At 40.1% G+C, this 19,838-nt stretch overlaps 1 protein-coding gene and 1 non-coding gene across 2 annotated transcripts in view; both read right to left on the bottom strand.

The window, feature by feature from the left end:
* LOC103212874 (cytochrome P450 2C42-like) overlaps positions 1-12,041 on the bottom strand; it is a 39,991-nt gene extending 27,950 nt beyond the window's left edge. The window contains exons 1-5 of the mRNA XM_007958801.1: positions 11,874-12,041; positions 10,438-10,600; positions 10,118-10,267; positions 8,019-8,179; positions 6,716-6,892 (exon numbers count right to left, since the gene is read on the bottom strand). Of these exons, the coding sequence (XP_007956992.1) occupies positions 6,716-6,892; positions 8,019-8,179; positions 10,118-10,267; positions 10,438-10,600; positions 11,874-12,041 (819 nt within the window). The remainder of the gene's footprint in view (positions 1-6,715; positions 6,893-8,018; positions 8,180-10,117; positions 10,268-10,437; positions 10,601-11,873) is intronic.
* Positions 12,042-12,836: 795 nt separating this feature from the next.
* TRNAS-CGA lies at positions 12,837-12,918 on the bottom strand. The gene has a single exon. It is a non-coding gene; the product is annotated as a tRNA-Ser (tRNA).
* Positions 12,919-19,838: the final 6,920 nt, after the last annotated feature.

The following is a 19,838-nucleotide window of genomic DNA, read 5'->3' as shown; positions in this document are numbered from 1 at the left end:
TTCCCACCACTATAGAGTGAGAGAGAAGTCTTGAGAGTGCACCCTATCAAAGGAGCAAAAGTTGGCTAGACCCAGTAAGACATATCAGTCTCATCGAGTACCAGTTTTCACTGGATTCACAAAGGATGGGGGCAGCACTCTTGTATACAACATGTGAGATAATAGGTAACTTTGTCTAGCAAACAAGTACTAGAATGGACAAGAATCTACAAATTAAAGTGTTACAACAGACATGATGTCAGAGAGTTTGGGTATTAATTTCCCCTAAGTGATGAAGGAGAGGGTTAGGATAATGTGGATGCTGAGACTAAGGGACTGACTGAATGGATCCCTCATAAATTGAAAGCTGGGAGGGCACTTGATAAGAACAGCTGAGGTTGGTTTTTGACTGAGGAGGATGATAGGACACTGAATTGACAAAACACAAAATAAAACAGTGAGATAATAACAAGTGTTAGTAAGGTTGTGGAGGAAGTAGAAACTTCTACTACACTGTCGGAATGTAAACTAGTACATCCACTTTGGAAGTAGTCTAGTCGTTCCTCAAATGATTGAACACATTATTACCACATGGCTCAGTAACATCACTCTTAGGCATATATTGAAGAAAAATCCAAACGCATGTCTACAAAAAGTTACACATAAATGTTCCAACCCTCCCCAAAAACTAAACCTGTTGCCATTTTGTGCCTTTTGATTTATGGTGTCGCCTTGTGTTACAGAGTAGACCTGCTCCACAGAGTTTTCTTGGTTGTAATCTTCATAGAAGCAGATCACCACACCTTCCTCTATGGCACCTCTGGGTGGGTTTGAGCCACTAACTTTTTCTTTTTTTTTTTTTAATTTTTATTGTGATTTGTGTGAAAGTTTATGGAGCAAATTCGTCTTCCACACAGCAGTTCACATACACTTTGTCTCATGACATTGACTGCAATTTCCCACAATGCAACAGCTCCCCTTCACTTCCTCCTGATAATTACCTCTTCCCTGTGTTCTTCCCTCCATGCATTCCTGCCCCTTGAGCTGTCTCCCTGTGCATACATAGCCCTTCTATCCTCCCATAATTGATCTCTCCAAAGAGTGAATCTACCTAATGTAAATGTTCAGTTCATATGCCTGTCTTTTGTTTAGCTGGAAGCCACTGGAGTGGGTTCAATTCCAGTCCTGAAGGGTAGCTAGGGGCCGCAGTCTCAGGGGTTTCACTGTACTCTACCAGACCAGCAAATCTGGTCCTTTTTTTTTTTTTTTTTTCATGATTTCATTTTTGTTCCATGTTGTTCTCCCACTCTATCCAGGATCTCCTACAGAGATCCCCCTCTGAGTGGTTCACAGTGGTAGTTGGGCACCATCCAGTTCTTCTGGTCTCATAGTTGCATAGGTTGAGGATCACATGGTATACCAGTCGCTAGGACTAATTGTTTCCATGAATCTTTAGTTTTCTTCATTCTTCTTCTTGAGCCACTAACTTTTGATTATTAGTTGAGTGCAAACCATTTGATACTACGGACCCAATGTAAATATCCAGAGCAGTATTATGTATAATAGTCAAAATGGAAACAATCAAACATGTAAAAAATAAATGCCCATCAACCAATGAATTGATGAATAAAAGATGGTATACCACAGGGGGGAAAAAAAAAAAACACCTCACTTCCTTTGAATGGATTCCAACTCATAGTGAGCCCCCTTAGGTTTCCAAGGGGGTAAATCTTTATGGAAGTAGATTCCCCAGTCTTCCTTCCATGGAGTGGCTGGTGGGTTTGAACTGACAACTTTCTGGTTAGCAGTCAAATGCCTTAAGCACTATACCACCAGAGCTCCTTTGGTATACCATATAATGGACTATTATTCATTCACCTAAAGCAATGAAGTACTGATACATGTTACAACATTCCACTACTCATTTGTCAGTTTGTCACACTGTGGTGGCTTGCATGTTGCTGTGAGGCTGGAAGCTATGGCACCAGTATTTCAAATACCAACCAGGTCACCCAGGTGGAAAGGTTTCAGCAGAGCTTCTAGTCTAAGACAGACTGAGAAGAAGGAGGAGCCATCCACTTCTGAAAAAATTGATCACTGAAAACCATATGAATAGCAGTTAGACACTGTCTGATAAATTACTGGAAAACTTTATGAACAGTAGTGAAACCTAGTCTGATATAGTGCAGGAAGATGAGCCCCTCGGGTCAGAAGGCACTCAGACTATGACTGTGGAAGGGCTGTCTTTTCTGAGTAGAGTGGACATTAGTGATGTAGATGGAGAAAAGCTTTCAGGATCTTCATTTACTGATGGACATAACTCAAAATGAGAAGAAACAGCTGCATAATTCATTAATAATAAGAAAGTGGAATGTACAAAGGAAAATTGGAAGTTGCTAAAAATTAAATGTAACACACAAAGGTGATTCTAGGCATTAGTGAGCTGAAATGGACTGGTATTGACCATTTTTAATCAGACAAACATATGGTCTACCATGTCACGAATGCAAAAGTGAAGAGGAATGGCATTATAATCATCGTCAAAAAGAACATTTCAAGATCTATACTGAAGTACAACGCTGTCAGTGATAGGATAATATCCATATACCTACAAGGAAGACCACTTAATACTACTGCTATTCTGATTTACACACCAACCACTAAAATGAAAGATGAAGAAATCTGAAGTATTTTACCAACTTCTGCAGTCTGAAATTGAACAAATGTGCAATAAAAATGTATTGATAATTACTAGTGACCGGAATGCAAAAGTTGGAAACAAAGAAGAAGCACTGGTCATTGAAAATATGCTCTTGGTGCTAGAAATGACACTGTAGATTGCATGAAGAATTTTGCAAAATAGAATTTCAAATTTTGCAAGCCTTTGGCTTATTCATTGCAAATACCTTCTTCAAACAACATGAACTACGGCTATATACGTGGACCTTGCCAGATGGAATACACATGAATCAAATTGACTATATCTGTGGAAGGAGGTAGTGGAGAACCTTAATGTCAACAATCATAACAAGGCCAGGAGGTGACTGTGGAACAGATCACCAATTGCTCATATGTAAGTTCAAGTTGAAGCTGAAGAAAATTAAAACAAGTCTACAAGAGCCAAAATATGACCTTGATTATATCTTGAATTTAGAGACCATCAGAAGAATTGATTTAGCACACTGAACACGAACAACTGAAGACCAGAAGAGTTTGGGATGACATCAAGAACATCATACACGAAGAAAGCAAAAGGTCATTAAAAAGCCAGGAAAGGAAGAAAAGACCAAAATGAATGTCTGAACAGACTCTGAAAGTTGCTCTAGAAAGAAGAGTAGCTAAAGCAAATGGAAGTAATGATGAAATAAAAAACATGAACAGAAGATTTTGAAAGGATGAATCGAGAAGACAAAGCAAAATATTACAATGCAATGTGCAGAGATCTGGAATTAGAAGACCAAAAGGGAAAAGCACGCTTAACATTTCTGAAGGTGGAAGAACTGAAGAAAAAAAATTAAAGACTCAAGTTGCAATACTGAAGGATTCTATTGGCAAAATATTGAACAATGCAGGAAGCATCAAAAAAAGATTGAAGAAATATAAAACCACTGAAAAGAACTGGTTGACCTTCAACCATTTCAGGAGACAGATATGATCAATACCAATGGTAATGAAGGAAGAAGTCTAAGCTACACTGAACGAATTGGCAAAAATCAAGGCTCTGGGGATTGATGGAAGGAGCTCTGGTGGCGCAGTGCTTATGACTGCTAACCAGAAAGATGATGGTTCAAACCCACAGCTGCTCCATGGAAGGAAGACAGAGCACTCTACTTCTGTAAGGATTTACATGCTTGGAAACCCAATGGGGGTCGCTGTGAGTCAGAATCAACTCAACGGCAGTGGGTTTTTTGTTTGTTTGTTTAGGAATTGATGGAATGCCCATTGTGGTATTTCAGCTAATGGATGGGACGCTGCATGTGTTAATTCACGTATGCCGAGAAATTTGGGAGACAGCTACCTGGACAACTAACTGGAATAGATTCATATTTGCACCCATTCCAAAGAAAGGTGATTCAACAGAATTGGAAATTATCAAACAATATCATATGCCATATCACACACAAGTAAAATTTTGCTAAAGATAATTCAAAAATGGTTAGAGCAGTATATGCACAGGGAACTTCCAAAAATTCAAGCTGGATTTAGAAGAAGACATGGAACAAGGGATATCATTGCTGATATCAGATGGATCTTGGCTGAAAGCAAAGAATACCAGAAAGATGTTTACCTGTGTTTTATTGACTTTGCAAATGCATTTGACTGTGTAGATCACAATGAATTATGAATAATATTGCAAAGAATTGTGCTTATAAGGAAGCTGTACTTAGACCAGGAAATTGTCATTCAGAACAAGAAATCCCATACCCTTTAGGAATTATCATCTACTTTCCTACCTAACCTTCCTAACCCTAGAAAAATCAATAATTGATTTTCTGTTCATTTAGATTTGCCTGTTATGGACATCTCATAAAAATGTAATTATGCAATATGTACATCAATGATGTCATGTTATTGTTGCAGAACAAAAGGATTTAAAATCAGAATGGTATGTGTCAGGGTTGTATCCTTTCACCATACTTAATTCAATCTGCATGCTGAGAAAATAATCCAAGAGGCTGGACCATATGAAGAAGAATATGGCATCCAGATTGAAGGAAGAGTCATTAACAAGCGTGTTTTGAACTGTTGTATCACTATGAATCAGAGACAACTCTATGGCAACTAACAACAGCAACAATATTATTAATAATATAATAATAGTAATAATAATAATAGTGGTAGGAAAATGGAAGATAACTCCTAAAGGGTATAGGATTTCCTTCAGGATGATGAAAATATTCTGAAATTGATCGTGGCTATGGTTACACAACTCTGAATAAACTAAAAACCTTTGAATAGTATACTATAAATGGATGAATTGTATGGTATACAAATTATTTCTCAATGTTGGCATTAAAGAAATTAATCTAGACATTAAACACGACAGTGAGGTCCGGAAAAACGCTGATGTTTTCAAATATAATGTAGAGGAAACTTTTGTTGTTTTTACTTGCTGCTGAGTGGTGAGACTCATGGCAACTTTGTAATTGAGTTAGCAGAGAATTTGAAGCCTCCCCTCCCTCCACCCCATGACACCAACCTGGGATAACTGGAGAGGCTTCAAAGCATTAAGGAATTCCCTGTAAATGTGAAAAAAAAATACCAAGAACTCATGTAGGTATATTGGTGCAACTAATGTAGGTACAAATGATATGGACACTTTCGAGAAAATGTCCACACCTTTAATTTGATTCTCAAAACAAGTGGACCAGGAAGGATAAGAATCATTGCCCCAGCAGCAAAGAAGGTGACAGAGGAAATAATTCAAGACTTCCCTCTTCCAGCTTCTTAAAACCATTACATCATCTTCACTACAACGCATCTGTTATATATGATTGCAATGGGTCAACTCAGATACCATGGATAATTCTTTGAATGTCATTTCCTTCAGCATTTTGACTCCTTCCCATTTGTACTAAGTGATTTCTCTTTTGTGCTCAGTGCAGCAAAGGGGCTAAATAAAATAATGATGGTCCCAGAAGAAGGAATTTCCTTCTGTAGGTTTAGCTCTATTCATTGGGTTCTGGAGTCTACTTCCCCCCAGTTCAGCAGGAATCTTGTATTTACACAGGTGTAATCTTAGGCCATCTTGTTTGCCATTCCCACACAGATTTTCAACCTAACCTTCCACTATTCAAATGCACCAGCCACATCTTTCCCTCCTTGGTTAAACTTGTCAAATACGACATCTGGTCTCATTACTATCATTTTCCACACAAGCCCCTATAATTGGTTTCCAACATCCCTTTTCAATTACATTGAATATATACAGATGTCTGAGACTATGACAGGATGGACAACTTTGAATTTTACACTCCTTTGCATTTCCAAGGTCAAGACTCTCATGAAACCTAAGTCTAAAAAATTGAAAATTGAACCATCTTCCAGAAGGTCTTGATGTTCCTTCTCACCATAGGGATCATTTACACAACTCTGAGGATAATTTCCCTAACAATTATCTATGTTCCATTCTTATTCTCACTCATACATCTAGCTGACCAACCAAAAGTTTCCATGACAACATTCACATTTACAGATTACCTGACCACCACCAAAATCCAACCCCTTATCTGTCCAAATTCATTTTTGGTTACACTCAATGAAGGATTCTCTTTCCCATCTACCTGGTCCTTTTGCAATCACACACTTCTGATCCTCTGCATTCACCATTCAATCCATCTGAAATGCCCGCTCTCATCTCTCATTACAAATATTCCTTCTCACTCTCCCATCACTGTGTGCAATGATCATTTCCATCTTCATTTGATAACATGACATTTTAGATTTTCTAACTTGTTTGTAATTGTTTCCATTTCAACTCAGGAGTGCATTCTGTTTCTCCTCAAGTAGATGGTTAGTAATTAAAGAGCAATTCATTTCATTATTTACATATACTCTAATGTTTCACTCTATCGAACAATTCAATTTTCAAGTCTTGCATGATGCAAGCACCCAGAGGTACTCAACGTGCTTGTCAAGCAGTCAAGCACTGACCAGTTAAAGGTCCCTAGTGAGTACAGAGATATTCATAAAACAGACAAGCAAACCAATTACTGACGTGCTGCTAACATTTTACCTGTTCCATTTTGATCAGGAAGCAATCAATAAAGTCCCGAGGATTATTAATATCCAAGGATTCTTGGTGTTCTTTTATTTTCTCCAAAATAAGTGCATTTTCCTCAGCAGCATTTTTAATGAATGTGTTATGACACCCTGGGATATAATCTATGAGCATGGGGAAAGAGTTGCAGACCTAAGAGGAAAAAGTCATGTGTTAAATACAACTGTTTGATGAAGATACACATAGCATATGCCTTCTCTGGTTAGAAACTAGTCTCCATCTGATTAATAGAAAATGATCTCCATCTGTTGGGAAAGCTTCTTGTTGCACATATTAGGTATTCTCTGTGCTCATAGAAAGATATGAATAAGAAAACTGACAAAGTGATCAAAGTTGTTGATCATTTCCAAAACTCACACACTATGCCCGTAGTCTAAAAGCATCAATCCTCTTATATTTTGTGTCAATATTTTTCTACAACCTTGAAATACAGGATGCCATGACTTATTATGATTCACATTTTGTAGATGAGGACTGAGGAGGTAAAGGGAGTTTGGCCAACTATATATAGAGTGTGAAGCTAGTTGTGGCTGCTTCTGCCTTGGTCAAGCAGACTCAGGCATAGAAATGAGATTTTAGAATTGAAAGGGGCTTAAGAATACCATGAAACTCAACTCAGCATTTAGTAGATAAAGAATCTGTGTACCAGAGTAGCCAAGTGACTTCTCTAAGATCTCACAGTCATCATTTTGGTGAGTGCAGGTCATGCCAGCTCCACCCTGGGTAAAATTGTGATAACTATGGATCATACACTGTAAATCCCAATCATTTTTCCATCTGGGATCCAGCTGAACCCTGCACGAACCTTATATTAGTCAGTGTTTCCTGGTAACATGTGTGGTCCTAAACATTCCACCTCCTTGACATCCTAAACTAGAATGTTTCTGCCAAGTTTGATAAATGAGTATTGAATGTTGAACAAGCCTCATAAGTAATGGAAGCCTTTCAACAGGGCCTAGGGTCTCCACTGAGTACAACAGGCATGCTTTGGGGCAGTCCTCAAAGTACTTTATGGAAACTGGGCTATAGGGTTTAGTGATAACGCATTAGACAGACAATCAGTAAACTTGAATAGAACTTGATATCCTGAGTATTCTTTTTCTTCTGTAAAAATAAAGGGCTTGGCTATATTTCCCAGGTGTTCACTCCATGATGCTAAGCTCTGGGTAGGACTTTTGTATTCAAACATGCACTTCACAGCTTGGTCGATATAGAATTTTCACTAAGATTTTTCAGTAAGAATTGTTCTTGGCTTCACCTGGATCCATGAGGAGCACAGAATCTTGGTATTTTCATCTTTTTTTTCCATCCACTTAAGGAAAGTCTGATCCGCATAATCAAAATGAGTCTTGAAAATTATGGAGCTGATCACATTGCAGGAAGCACATTTCAGAATGAAAGTGGGATCGCAGGGAGTGCCTAAAGAAATGGAAACATTGGAAAATACTATTAAAATATACAGATAAAATTCTCTATCATTGAAATAATGAGTAAATATAACATTCTTTTATTTTTTTAAACTTTGCAGCATCCCCTCCCCTCCCTTCTTAAAAGTAACTTAAGAAACTTTAAAGTACTATCTGCTTAGACATTCCCTTGTCAGCAAAACATTCCACAAGTCTAAAATCCACATGTCACATTTTGCTTCTTACTTCTGCCTCTACCAAGCAGCCTCGGAAATAGAATCAAAGCTTAAAACTGACCATTGTATGAATTGACCATTCAATTTTAGCTGGTTTAATAATGGTTTTCCCAAAACTTCATTGACATTCTCTGCCTTTATTTACAATATTTTACATCACATTGTCTGTTATTTTTGGTGGCAAAAAGGGAAAAAAAAAAACCTAAAGAGATGACTTGAGATATACCTAATAATTTCTAAGCACAGAATCACATTTGTCTGCAAAGCCTGTGGACAATTAAGCATTGATAAAGGAAGGGAGAGAAGAGTTAGGGACCTTGAAACGTTTCATATGTAATGAATAGTTAAAGAAGCCATATGTCGAACCAGGAGAGAGAAAGATTCAAGAGAGTGTTTACCGGTAAATTCAGATATTTGAAGTAGAGCTGCCAGTGAGAGGTAAACAAATAACATAAATGTTCTAACCCAAAATCCAATTATGGGGAAGAAGTAGATGGACAGGAAAACAAAAACAAAACCACAACCAACTTATCAATGGAGGAGACAAAGAAAAGAGTTGTTAATAATAGTCCAAAAGTAGATAAACAATTTTATAAACTAGTGTTTGTGTATTTTGTAGAATTGTGTTGGGTCAGATTTTCTTAAATATATAGATGAGTACAGTTAGTAGTGAATAACATTAAGTCATTCCTACTGATCATTTACAAATAGTTCTGTGTTTTCAGAAAAACCACAATTAATGAGAGTTGCACTAAAAGATACCTACACCAAACCTACTGTTGTGGAGGGAATTTGACTCATAGAGACCTTCAGGATGGGGTAAAACTGCCCCGTAGGTTTTCAAAGGATGTAAATCTTTATGGAAACAAACTGCCACATCTTTCTCCTACAGAGTGGCTGGTAGCCACCTTTCAGTTAGCAGTCGAGCTCTTTAACCACAGTGCCTCCAGGGCTCGCTGAGAGATGTCTGGGCAACAAAAACTATAACTGAGCATTTTGCCGGTTAGAATTGGAGGCTGGGCCTTGGCAGAAACAGACATGTCAGTGAGACTGAAAATCCAGAGTCTGGTGACATGAAAGCAAAGGACGCTTGCTGCATGCTCCATAGGGCTGTGATTAGGTCATTCCCACAGCCTCCCCTTGACAAGTGTCTCACTGAAAAAAATGTTCTAAAATACTCAGGCAAAAACACTGCTTTTCAGTGCTGAGAAAATGAGACTGAAAATCTTGTATCTTCACGATTTTCTCATTTGGAAACAAGGTCTGGAACAATAGGTTTTAAAGAAGGCCCTTTTACCCACACAGGTACACTATCAGGAACTCCGGTGGTGCACAGATTAAAGCATTTAGCTGGTAACCAAAAGTTCAGCTGTTCGAACCCACCAGCCACTCCACGGTACAAAGATGAGGCAGTCTGTTTCTGTAAAGATTTACAGCCTTGGACATCCTATGGGGTCAGTTCTACTGTGTCATATAGCATCCCTTTGAGTCAGCATACATTCCATGACAGTGGTTTCAGTTTGATTTTGGTGTACACTATCATTCGTGCACATACACAGCTACAAACACACAAACACTTCATTGTTTTCTCCTTCACCCACTCTCCCCACTACCCATAAGGAAAAACTTGGCCACCCGATAAAATATTTCCAAGGACCCCACCAGAGAAGAGAGAGAGGTCCGTTAGGGTCAGTGAGAAAAGAGTAACCACCCACCCTTGGTTTTTCTCAGTTCGTCCACTAGGCGGCAGGCTTCCTCCCGAATACGGTCTTCAATGCTCCTCCTGCCCATCCCGAATTTCCGCAGGATTGTGACAGAGAAGCGTCTCATTTCCTTCCAAGTATTTCCGTTGCTGAAAACGACTCCTACAGGCGGGAGAACAGAAACTAGGAGGGAGAGCCTCGGCAAGCAAGAAGACCCTGACTAGGCAGCCATTTCTGCAGATGGGCCGAATTCGACCTGAGCAGCTCTTCTATCTCTAGTCCCCCTCACTCACCACTACCACTGCCCAAAGGCAAGTACTCTCATTACCTACCGTGACCTTTATTAATTTTGTCAAGCACTGCATGGGCGCCTCTTCCAGAAAATTCCTCTCCCAGATCAACCAGGGCTTCCTTCACTGCTTCATACCCATGCAACACCACTATGGGCTTCATGCCAAAATACAGAGTGAACACGGGGCCATAGGTTTTTGAGAACTGGGAAAAAGAAAGCAGGTGCAAATATCACCAAAAGAAGTCACTATTCGTTCTATGTTCTGTGCATGATTCAGACTGATATTGTCATCATATTTTGATGTTTTTATCCTCCAACATGTAGCTTCAAATATTTGTGAATGTTATTCAGAAACATTATGTGGTAATAACATAGCTCTCATGTGTTGGAAGGCCTCTGATGCATCAGACAATGGACAAGACACTTGGATCCAGACATGGTTACAGCCAATCCTTACATCAACACCCATAGCAGTTTAACTGATACCCAAAACCAAACCCTTTGCTGTTCGGTGGATTCCGAACAACGGCAGCCCCATGGTTACAGGGTGCAGGCATACCTCCGAGAATTGTGATTTTGATTCCAGACCATTTCAATAAAGCAAATATCAAATAAACTGAGTCACAGGATTCCTTTGGTTTCCCAGGGCATATAAGAGTTATGTTTACACTATTGTGGTCTATTAAGTGTGCGATAACATAATGAAAAAGTTTGAATAATGTAACACAAAGACAGAAAGTGAGCACACACTGTTGGAAAAACGGCACTGATGGACTTCCTAAAGACAGAGTTGCCACAAGCATTTCATTGCAAAAACTACAACTATGATCCAAGCTCAATAAAAAGGGATATGCTAGAATGTTCCACAGGGTTTTCTTGGCTATAAGATTTTACAGCAGCAGATCATTAAACTTTTTTTCCCCTGCAGTCTTCCTGGGTGGTCTCAAACCTCCATTCTTTAGGTAGTAGTCCACCGCAAACTGTTTGTGCCACTCATGACCTTTACATATATAATTAAACAAACTGAGGTTCAGAGAGTTGAAATTTCATTTCCAGGGTCTCTCAGCTAATAGTTGAAACCACTGCCATGAAATCGATTCTGACTCATAAAGACCTTTTAAGACAGAGTAGAACTGTCTTCATAGAGTTTTCAAGGCTGTAAATCTTTATGCAAGCTTACTGCCTCATCTTTCTCTCCCAGAGTGGCTAGGGAGTTCCAACTGCTGACCTTCTGGTTAGCAGCCGAATCTTTTAACTACTATGCCACCAAGGTCAATGGTCTGAACCTACTAGCTGCCCTGCAAAAGAAAGACATAAAGGTTTACAGCCTTGGGAACCCAATGGAAGCTGCTGGAAGTTGGAATTGACCTGAGGGAAGTGAGTTTGGTTTTGGTTTGAGAAATACCTTATATTTAAAAGTAGAGGTTATTTTATTTACCCTCTGCAAGCCACTGGGAGAGCATAAGGCATACTTACTTTGCAGAAGGATTGGTAGGTATTCTTCACGTTGAACTGTAGGATATTTCCAATAATTGGGAGAGGAGTGGGGCCAGGCGGAAGCTTCCCTTTCCCACAGCTCTGTGCCCAGAGTGAAAAGAGAAGGAAGAGAGAGAAAGAGAGCAGGAACACCAGGACTGGATCCATTGAAGCCTCCTCGTCTCACTCAGGCAACTGTGGGCTTTCAAGACAAAGTATGTGTAATATTTTCTGCTACTTAACTTGCAATTTTGGTGAATACATTGAGCAATCAGGTCAACTTGCTGTAATCTTTTCTGAATGGACTTTGGCTCATTGATAAATTGGAACTTAATCTTGTCCTAGAAATCTGATTGACTCAAACATTTTACATTCTGCTGCCCTCAAGTTTGCCTCTTGGAACCCAGCAACTGCACAGGAGAAAGGTCAGGTGACCTGCTTCTTGATTCTTATTGTGGGCTATGCACTTGATTTTGACTCTCAGAGTAGAACTGCCCCTTCTTTGAGGGAACAGATCTTCAAGTTTTTCTCCCATGGAACTGCTGTGTGGATTTGAACCACAGACCTTTCAGTTAGTGGACAATCACTTAACCATTGGGCCACCAGGGATCCTTCTGTAAAGATTATAGCCAATTTCAGCCAAACAAAAGACAGGCTTATGAGCCAAACGTTTACATTAGGCAGATACACTCCTTGGAGAGACCAGTCATGGGAGAATAGAAGGGCTATGTATGCACGGGGAGACAGCTTGGGGGCAGGGGTGCATGGGAGGGAAGGACACAGGGAAGGGGTGGCTATGGGGAGGAAGTGGGAGGGGAGCTGTTGCATTGTGGGAGATTGCAGTCAATGTCATAAGACAAAGTATGTGTGAACTGCTGTATGGAAGGTGAATTTGCTCTGTCAACTTTCACCCAAATCACAGTAAAAATTTTTTTAAAAAGATTATAGCTAAGAAAGTACGGACGCTGTGAGCAGGATTCGAACCTGTGCGGGGAGACCCCATTGGATTTCGAGTCCAACGCCTTAACCACTCGGCCATCACAGCTCTGGTAGCATAGTGGCTAAGGCACTTCACTGCTAACCAGAAGGCTGGCGGTTCAAATCCACCAGCCACTCATCGGAAGGAAGATGGGCAATCTACTTCCGTAGTGACACTGCCTCGGAAACCCAAGGAGGGGTCGCTGTGAGTCGGGTCCGACTCGACAGCATCTAACAACAACAACAACATAGCTAAGAAAACCCTATGGAGCAGTTCCCTCTGCACAAGGGGTAACAAGGTGGGATAGACTTGATGGCAGCGGCATGGGTTTTTATTTATTTATTTATTTATTTCATCTTTTCTTTCTTTCCAAGGCCCAACCTGAAGATTTTGATTTTACTGATGTAAGCTGGAGGAGCTCTGGTAGCGTAGTGCCTAAGGCACTTGATTGCTAACCAGAAGGCTGGAGGTTCAAATCCACCAGCCACTCCCCAGAAGGAAGGCTGGGCAATCTACTTCCATAGTGATACCGCCTCGGAAACCCAAGGAGGGGTTGCTATGAGTTGTGTCCCACTCAACGGCATATAACAACAACAACAACGATGTAAGCCAGGGCCCAACAATCCCTGGTTGCACAGTGGTTAAGCACTCCGCTGATAACTTAGAGGTCAGTGGTTCAAAGCCACCAGCCACTCCATGAGGGAAATGACATGGTGATCTGCTCCTGTAAAACCTCTAGCCTAGGAAAACTTATGGGTCAGTCCTACCCTGTCTCAAAGGTCATTACTATGAGTCACAGTCAACTCAATGACACAAACAACAGGGTTGGGCCCAGGTATTGGCAATTTTTTTTTTTTCAAAAATGAAACATTCCAAATGGGTTCAATGTACAATCATGATCAAAAAGTACTGAAGTAAATGATTTAGTCAAAAATATTGTACAGCACACTGCATCCTAACACTAATGATCAGTCTGAAATTTATATCTTTGAGGAGTCCATGTATTCTACGATGTGTGTATAAAAATATCCCACAATGCCTTGAATAAGGACACACAGTGTGCAGGTGGCAGAGAGAGCTGAGGCTGGAGTTCATCTCCCTTGACTCTTGCATGCTTCCCACCAAGGAAAACATTCAGTCCAACTGCGTCACCAACATTTACTGAGTGTGTATCCATGCAATATTTCATGGTTCATCATAATCAGTGACTTCCAAAATAAACAATAATTGAGTTAGTGCAAAAAGGGCAAGGAGGCCACATATTCTGACCTCCTCTAATCCCACAAGAGGAAGACAGGATTACCAGCAGTAACCCAAGGCCTATTACTGCAAGGCCAGACATGCTGCCTCCCTCCAGCCCTTTCTCCAACCGTTCCTCCCAAAGCACCCACCACCTCTCTCCTGGGTTCGATAATTCACTGCAGTGGCCACACAGAACTCACAGATTATGGGGTTTATTAGGGAAGCACCAGGCTACAACTCAAGTTCAGGAAGAACGCTCAGTCTCTCTCCCAGCCCAACGTCCCTCAGCCAACAGTCTCTCACAGTCTTTTTCCCAGCAGTGCTGGTCCCTCAGTGTCTCACTCAGCAATGCGTGTCTCTCGCATCTCTTTCCCAGCAGCACGTGTCTCTTTCAGGGGTGCGTGTCTCTTTCAGGAGCACGTCTTCCTCCACCAGCAGTTAGAGAGAGTTCTGCCTCCAGGAGGCCTCCTTTTGAGCCCGGAAGGGTGGTCAAACTAGCCAATCACAGCATCAGAACTCTAAGCACGTGAGAGAGTGGGAACCTCCCAGAACATTGTATTGTGCCACGCCCAACAGAAATAACCCAGGTGGATAGCTCCTCAGTTGCTCATAGAAAATCCCACCTTGGAGTTTACAAAGACTTATGGGTAGAAAAGCCACACTAAGTAATTTACTACACTGCAGTTAGTAATTGAAGCACCAGTAAACTGAAATAGGAGATCAGAAAAGTTTGATTTTGTAACCTTTTATATTTCAGTGAGCTCTCCCCCTGCACCCCTGAATGCTTGAAAAGAGAAGCTATTTGGCTAACGCATCTCTGAGCTTTAAAAGCTCTGCACAGCCTTGGTAGCTAAAATAAACTCCATTGTTTTCTTGAGAGCAATCACTTTATTCCTGAGAGATGGGTGTCTCTGCTCTGTTTTCCTGTCTCCTGCTGAGGCTCCTGTCTGAACCTTTCCCTTTTTATAGACTGAAGTAACCATAGATATTTACAAGACAGAATGTCTCTCAAATCCACTATTCCAATCCTTGCTTTACTTTCAGGAATGAGGAATTAGTGATTCAGTGAAGTGAAGTGTCACCAAAGCATCTTAGAATCCTGGTGTTTCCCAACTCTTAGTTGAGCAACTTCCCATGTTGAAGAGATTTCTCTTCACTGTGCGAATGGAGGATGGAGGGCAGCAGAGTGAAGCCCTTCACAGACACAGGGAATGCAAATCTCAACTGGGCCAAAGCTGTGATTTAGAACTATGCCTTTCTCAATAGCTTTTATCATTGAAGCATAGCATGCATAGTTTCGTATATCCTAAAGTGATACTTCAATTGTCACAAATTGAACGTATCTCTGGAATCAACATAGGACTTAAGAAAAAGAAATTTATCAGGACTCCAAATGCCAACAAATAAGGAATACTAAAGAAGAACTGATGCATTTGAATGGTAGTGTTGGTGAAGAATATTGAAAATAGCATACACTGCCAGAAAAATGAAGAACTCTATCTTGGAAGAAATGCAGATGGAATGCTCCTTAGAAGCAAGAATGGCCAGACTTTATCTCTAGTACTTTGGCCATGTTGTCAGAAGGGACCAATTCCTGGATCAGGATATCATACTTGGTAAAGCAGAGTATCAATGAAAAAGGGGAAGGCCCTCAATGAGATGGATTGACACAGTGTCTACAACTATAACCATGGGCTGAAACATAGCAAAGGTTGTGAGGATGGTGCAGGGCCTGGCAGGTTGCATTCTCTTGTGCATAGGGTCCCTATGAGTCTAAACCAATTTGCTGGTGGCTAACAACAACAATACTACCTTCACTTTCTCCCTGGATTTATTCAATACCATGCAAAAGATTTGCTTTGATTGTAAACTTCGTAAAAGTAGACTCAGACATTGTATAGTTTTTAGTGTCTAGCTGATTTCCCTTATATGATGCTTATGAGATCCATTCATGTTGTTGCAAATAGCAGTGTTAAGCTATGTTTTCTGTATAGTTTGCATTTTATAAGTATTTCAAAATTTGTTTTTCCATTATATTGTTGTGGACATTTGGGTTGCTTCTAGTTTGGGGTTATTAAGAATAGTGGTGTGATGAACATTCCCATACATGTGATTTTGGTATCCCAGTACATTTTATGTCTCTTCACTACATACCTACCTTTCTGAATATGAGTGTGTTTAAAAAAATAATAAAACTCACTGCCCTTGAGTCAATTCTGACTCATAGAGACCCTTATTGGGTTTCTGAGGCAGTAAATCTTTATGGAACTAGATTGACCAGTCTTCCTTTCGTGGAGTGGCTGGTGGGTTTGAACCACCAACCTTCTGGTTAGCAGTCAGATGCCTTAGACACTACGCCACCAGAGCTCTTTTGAATGTGTTTCGTTATAGTAAATAGTGCCAAATAATTGTCCTAATGACTGACTCAATTTATGATTTTATTTTGAGAGTGCCTGTTACTTCACTTCTTTGCCAATACTTATGATAGGTAGTTTTTTCTTTATTTATCCACTCCAATGGGGTGTGATGTTATCACATTTGTAGGTATAACTTGCATCAGTGAAAATTAATGATGCTGAGAACTTTTCCAGATGTCCACTGACAATATCGAGTCTTTTGTGAAGGGCTGACATATTTTGGTTGTGATCCATTGTTGGCTTCACATATATATGTTGTTGTTGTTGTTGTGTGCTGTCAAGTTGGACCCGACTCATAGCGACCCCTCCTTGGGTTTCCGAGGCAGTATCACTATGGAAGTAGATTGCCCCTCTTCCTTCCAAGGAGCGGCTGGTAGGTTTGAACCGCCAGCCTCCTGGTTAGCAGTCAAGTGCATTAGTCACTATGCTACTAGAGTTCCATTAAATGGGCTCTGACTCATGACAACCCCATGGACAACAATAAGCACAAAATACTTTGCTACTACTTTTGTGTTTGACCCTTTTATAACTTACAGAGTAATTAAAAATAAGATATAAATTAATTTTACATTGTTCTGCATTTATTATATTTCCAGCACTCTTCATTTCTTTGTATAGATCCAAGTAACTTTCTGCTGTCATATTTCTCTGCCTAAGAATTTTCTGTTAACATTTCTTGCAATGTCAGTCATCAGTCATCTGCCAATAATGTCTGATTCTATTTATGTAAAGTTCACAAATAGGCAAAATAAAACTTTGGCTTGACAGTGGATACATTTGGGGAGTAGGTGGAGAAGTAACATAGACTTGCGAAGTCCTGACTATGTTGTTAAAATATACAATCTTTATTTATCCTTCATTTATTAATTTTACTGTGTAAAGAATTCAGGGTTTATGTTTTCTTTCAGTACTCAAAACTATTCCTTCATTGACTTATGGTTTATATGGTTTCTGACAAAAAGTCTCCTGCAATTCTTATTTTTGTTCTCTGTGGTATAGTGCCTAGGGTGTTTGACTGCTAACCAGAAGGATGGTGGTTCAAAACCACCAGCCACTCCTCTGAAGGAAGGTTGGGAAATCTACTTCTGTAGTGAGACTGCCTCAGAAACCCAAGGAGAGGTCACTATTAGTCAGGTCTGACTCAATGACAAGTAACAACAACAACACAACAGTCTTCAACCTCACTGATTCTGTCTTCCATTGATTTGATTGTACTCCTTTGTCTGTTCAATGTGTTATCTATTTCTGAAATCTTAGTATTAATCTTCTGGGTTTCTATTTGTAGGTTTTGTAACATTTCTAATTTTTTATTCATTTTATCCATCTGTTCTTGTATTGTTCTCTTAAATTGTTCTAGAGTTTTGTCTAGGTTTTCCTTGATTTTGCCAGTGTTTTCCTTGATATGTCTCTCCATCCATTGAAGGTACCTAAATATAATTCTTTTGGATTCCTTATCAGGGTGTTCCAATGCTGCTTCTTCCCCAGAGATGTTTTCTGGGTCTGTATCCTGATCCTTTATTTTTACTATTTTATCTTGCTTCTTTGTGTGGAGTGGGATGGTCAGTTGTCTGTGAGACATTGTAATATTGTTGTATTTATATTTAATTTGTGTTTGTATGTTTGTGTGATTCAGCCAAGATTTTTTTTTTCTTTATTTTGTTTTGATATATCTGTGAGCAGGTTACTGTGCTCCTCTATTTGCTAGTTGGTAGCACTTAGGCTCTCACCACCTGCCTCCTGGTGGGTGTGATAGAGAATGAGAGTGTATACACAGATCTCTGTTAGCTGTTCATGAACAGCAATTGAGGGTGAGTCAGGCTGGTATTGGCTTCCATCTAGCATTAATCAGTTGGTGCAGAAGCAAACTGTGACCTTCACTCATTGGTTGGGGCTGCAGGAGGTACAGGTATTGCTAAGTCTTGTGGGAACAGCTGCTGTCTCCGAATCAGTTAGACAATAAAACTTTTTTAAAAACACCAAATAAATAAATAAAAGAACAACAACAACAACAACAACAAAAAAAAACATAAGCAGGAACAAGTGCAAAAAAAATAGGAAAGGTGATAAATGAGAAGACAAATTTTATATATATAAAAGAGAAAAAAAAATCCACAATATCTGGGGAGAGGGAAGTGAGAGAAAAGAGCAAGAGTAAAAGAAGAGTAAAGAGAAATAGGGGCAGGCAGACCACCCAGGCTCTGTCCGAGCACACAGACTGGGAAGGAATTCCTGCCAGTCCAGAATATGAGTGGAGATGGGGCATGGCCACACCAATTTTCACAAGGAGGGTGTGGCATGGGAGAGTAACAAGAGGAATATCATACCTTTCTAGCTGTCTGCCTCCAGTGTAGTTGCTCATGCTGTCCTCAGCAAGCAGAACCTATTCTTAGGTTACTGCCTTGATCAGGATGCTGCTTGCTAATATTCACAATGGCCATGCTGCTTGCAAATATTCAAAATGGCTGTGCCCTTAGGACAGCCAGCATCCCACAGCTCTGTTTGTCTCCTTCTTCAGTGTTTTTCTTTCTAGTCATCAGCCACCAGTGTGGTTGTCCATGTTGTCCTTGGCCAGCAAAGCTGATTCTTAGGTAGCTGCCTATATCTGAATGTTACTTGTAAATATTCAGATTGATTAGGTCACCAAAACAACAAACAGTCCACAACTCCTTTTGTCTCCTTATTCACTCTTTTTTGTTCACATTCTTCTACTAGTTGGTTTAATCCACTTCTTTATCCTTCCTTTCAAAGGTCAGGATTCCAGGATTATCTTCTGTATCTGTTTCAATTGGTTCTCATTTCTTTGTTGCAGAGGGGTCTATGTAGCTTATCTGCCTACTCCACCATCTTGCCAGAAGACTTCTTGAAATCTATTTTTTTAAAAAATCACCCATGATTGCAATCCCAGCCCGGATTGAGATCCACAGGTATGGATTGCTAACACAGAAAGATGCACCACAGGCACAGTGCCAGAACAAGCAGCATCTCATGGAAAAACCATTTTTTCAACCTACAGCATTCCCAGGCCACAGGTAGTTCTCTGTGAAGAGTCCAAAAGGACGCTGTCACCACCAGGGCATCCCTGATTCCTGCTGTCTTTCATTCACCCATGCTGGTCCTCAGCCCATCCATGATCCCTTCCCATCAGGCATAATCTGATTCTTAGGAAAAGTTTGTTTCATGGAAAATCTGCACAAAACACATGGTTTATAAAGTAAATGATTTCCTAATGGATTTTCTGGGAGCTCTGGTAGCATAGTGGCTAAGGCACTTGACTGCTAACCAGACGGCTGGCAGTTCAAACCCACTAGCCACTCCTCGGAAGGAAGG

The sequence above is a fragment of the Orycteropus afer genome, unplaced genomic scaffold (assembly GCF_000298275.1).
Source record: "Orycteropus afer afer isolate SDZICR_OR568_19922 unplaced genomic scaffold, OryAfe1.0 scaffold01134, whole genome shotgun sequence".
NCBI classification, from domain to species: Eukaryota; Metazoa; Chordata; class Mammalia; order Tubulidentata; family Orycteropodidae; genus Orycteropus; species Orycteropus afer.
This window is presented reverse-complemented; position numbering and strand designations above follow the sequence as displayed.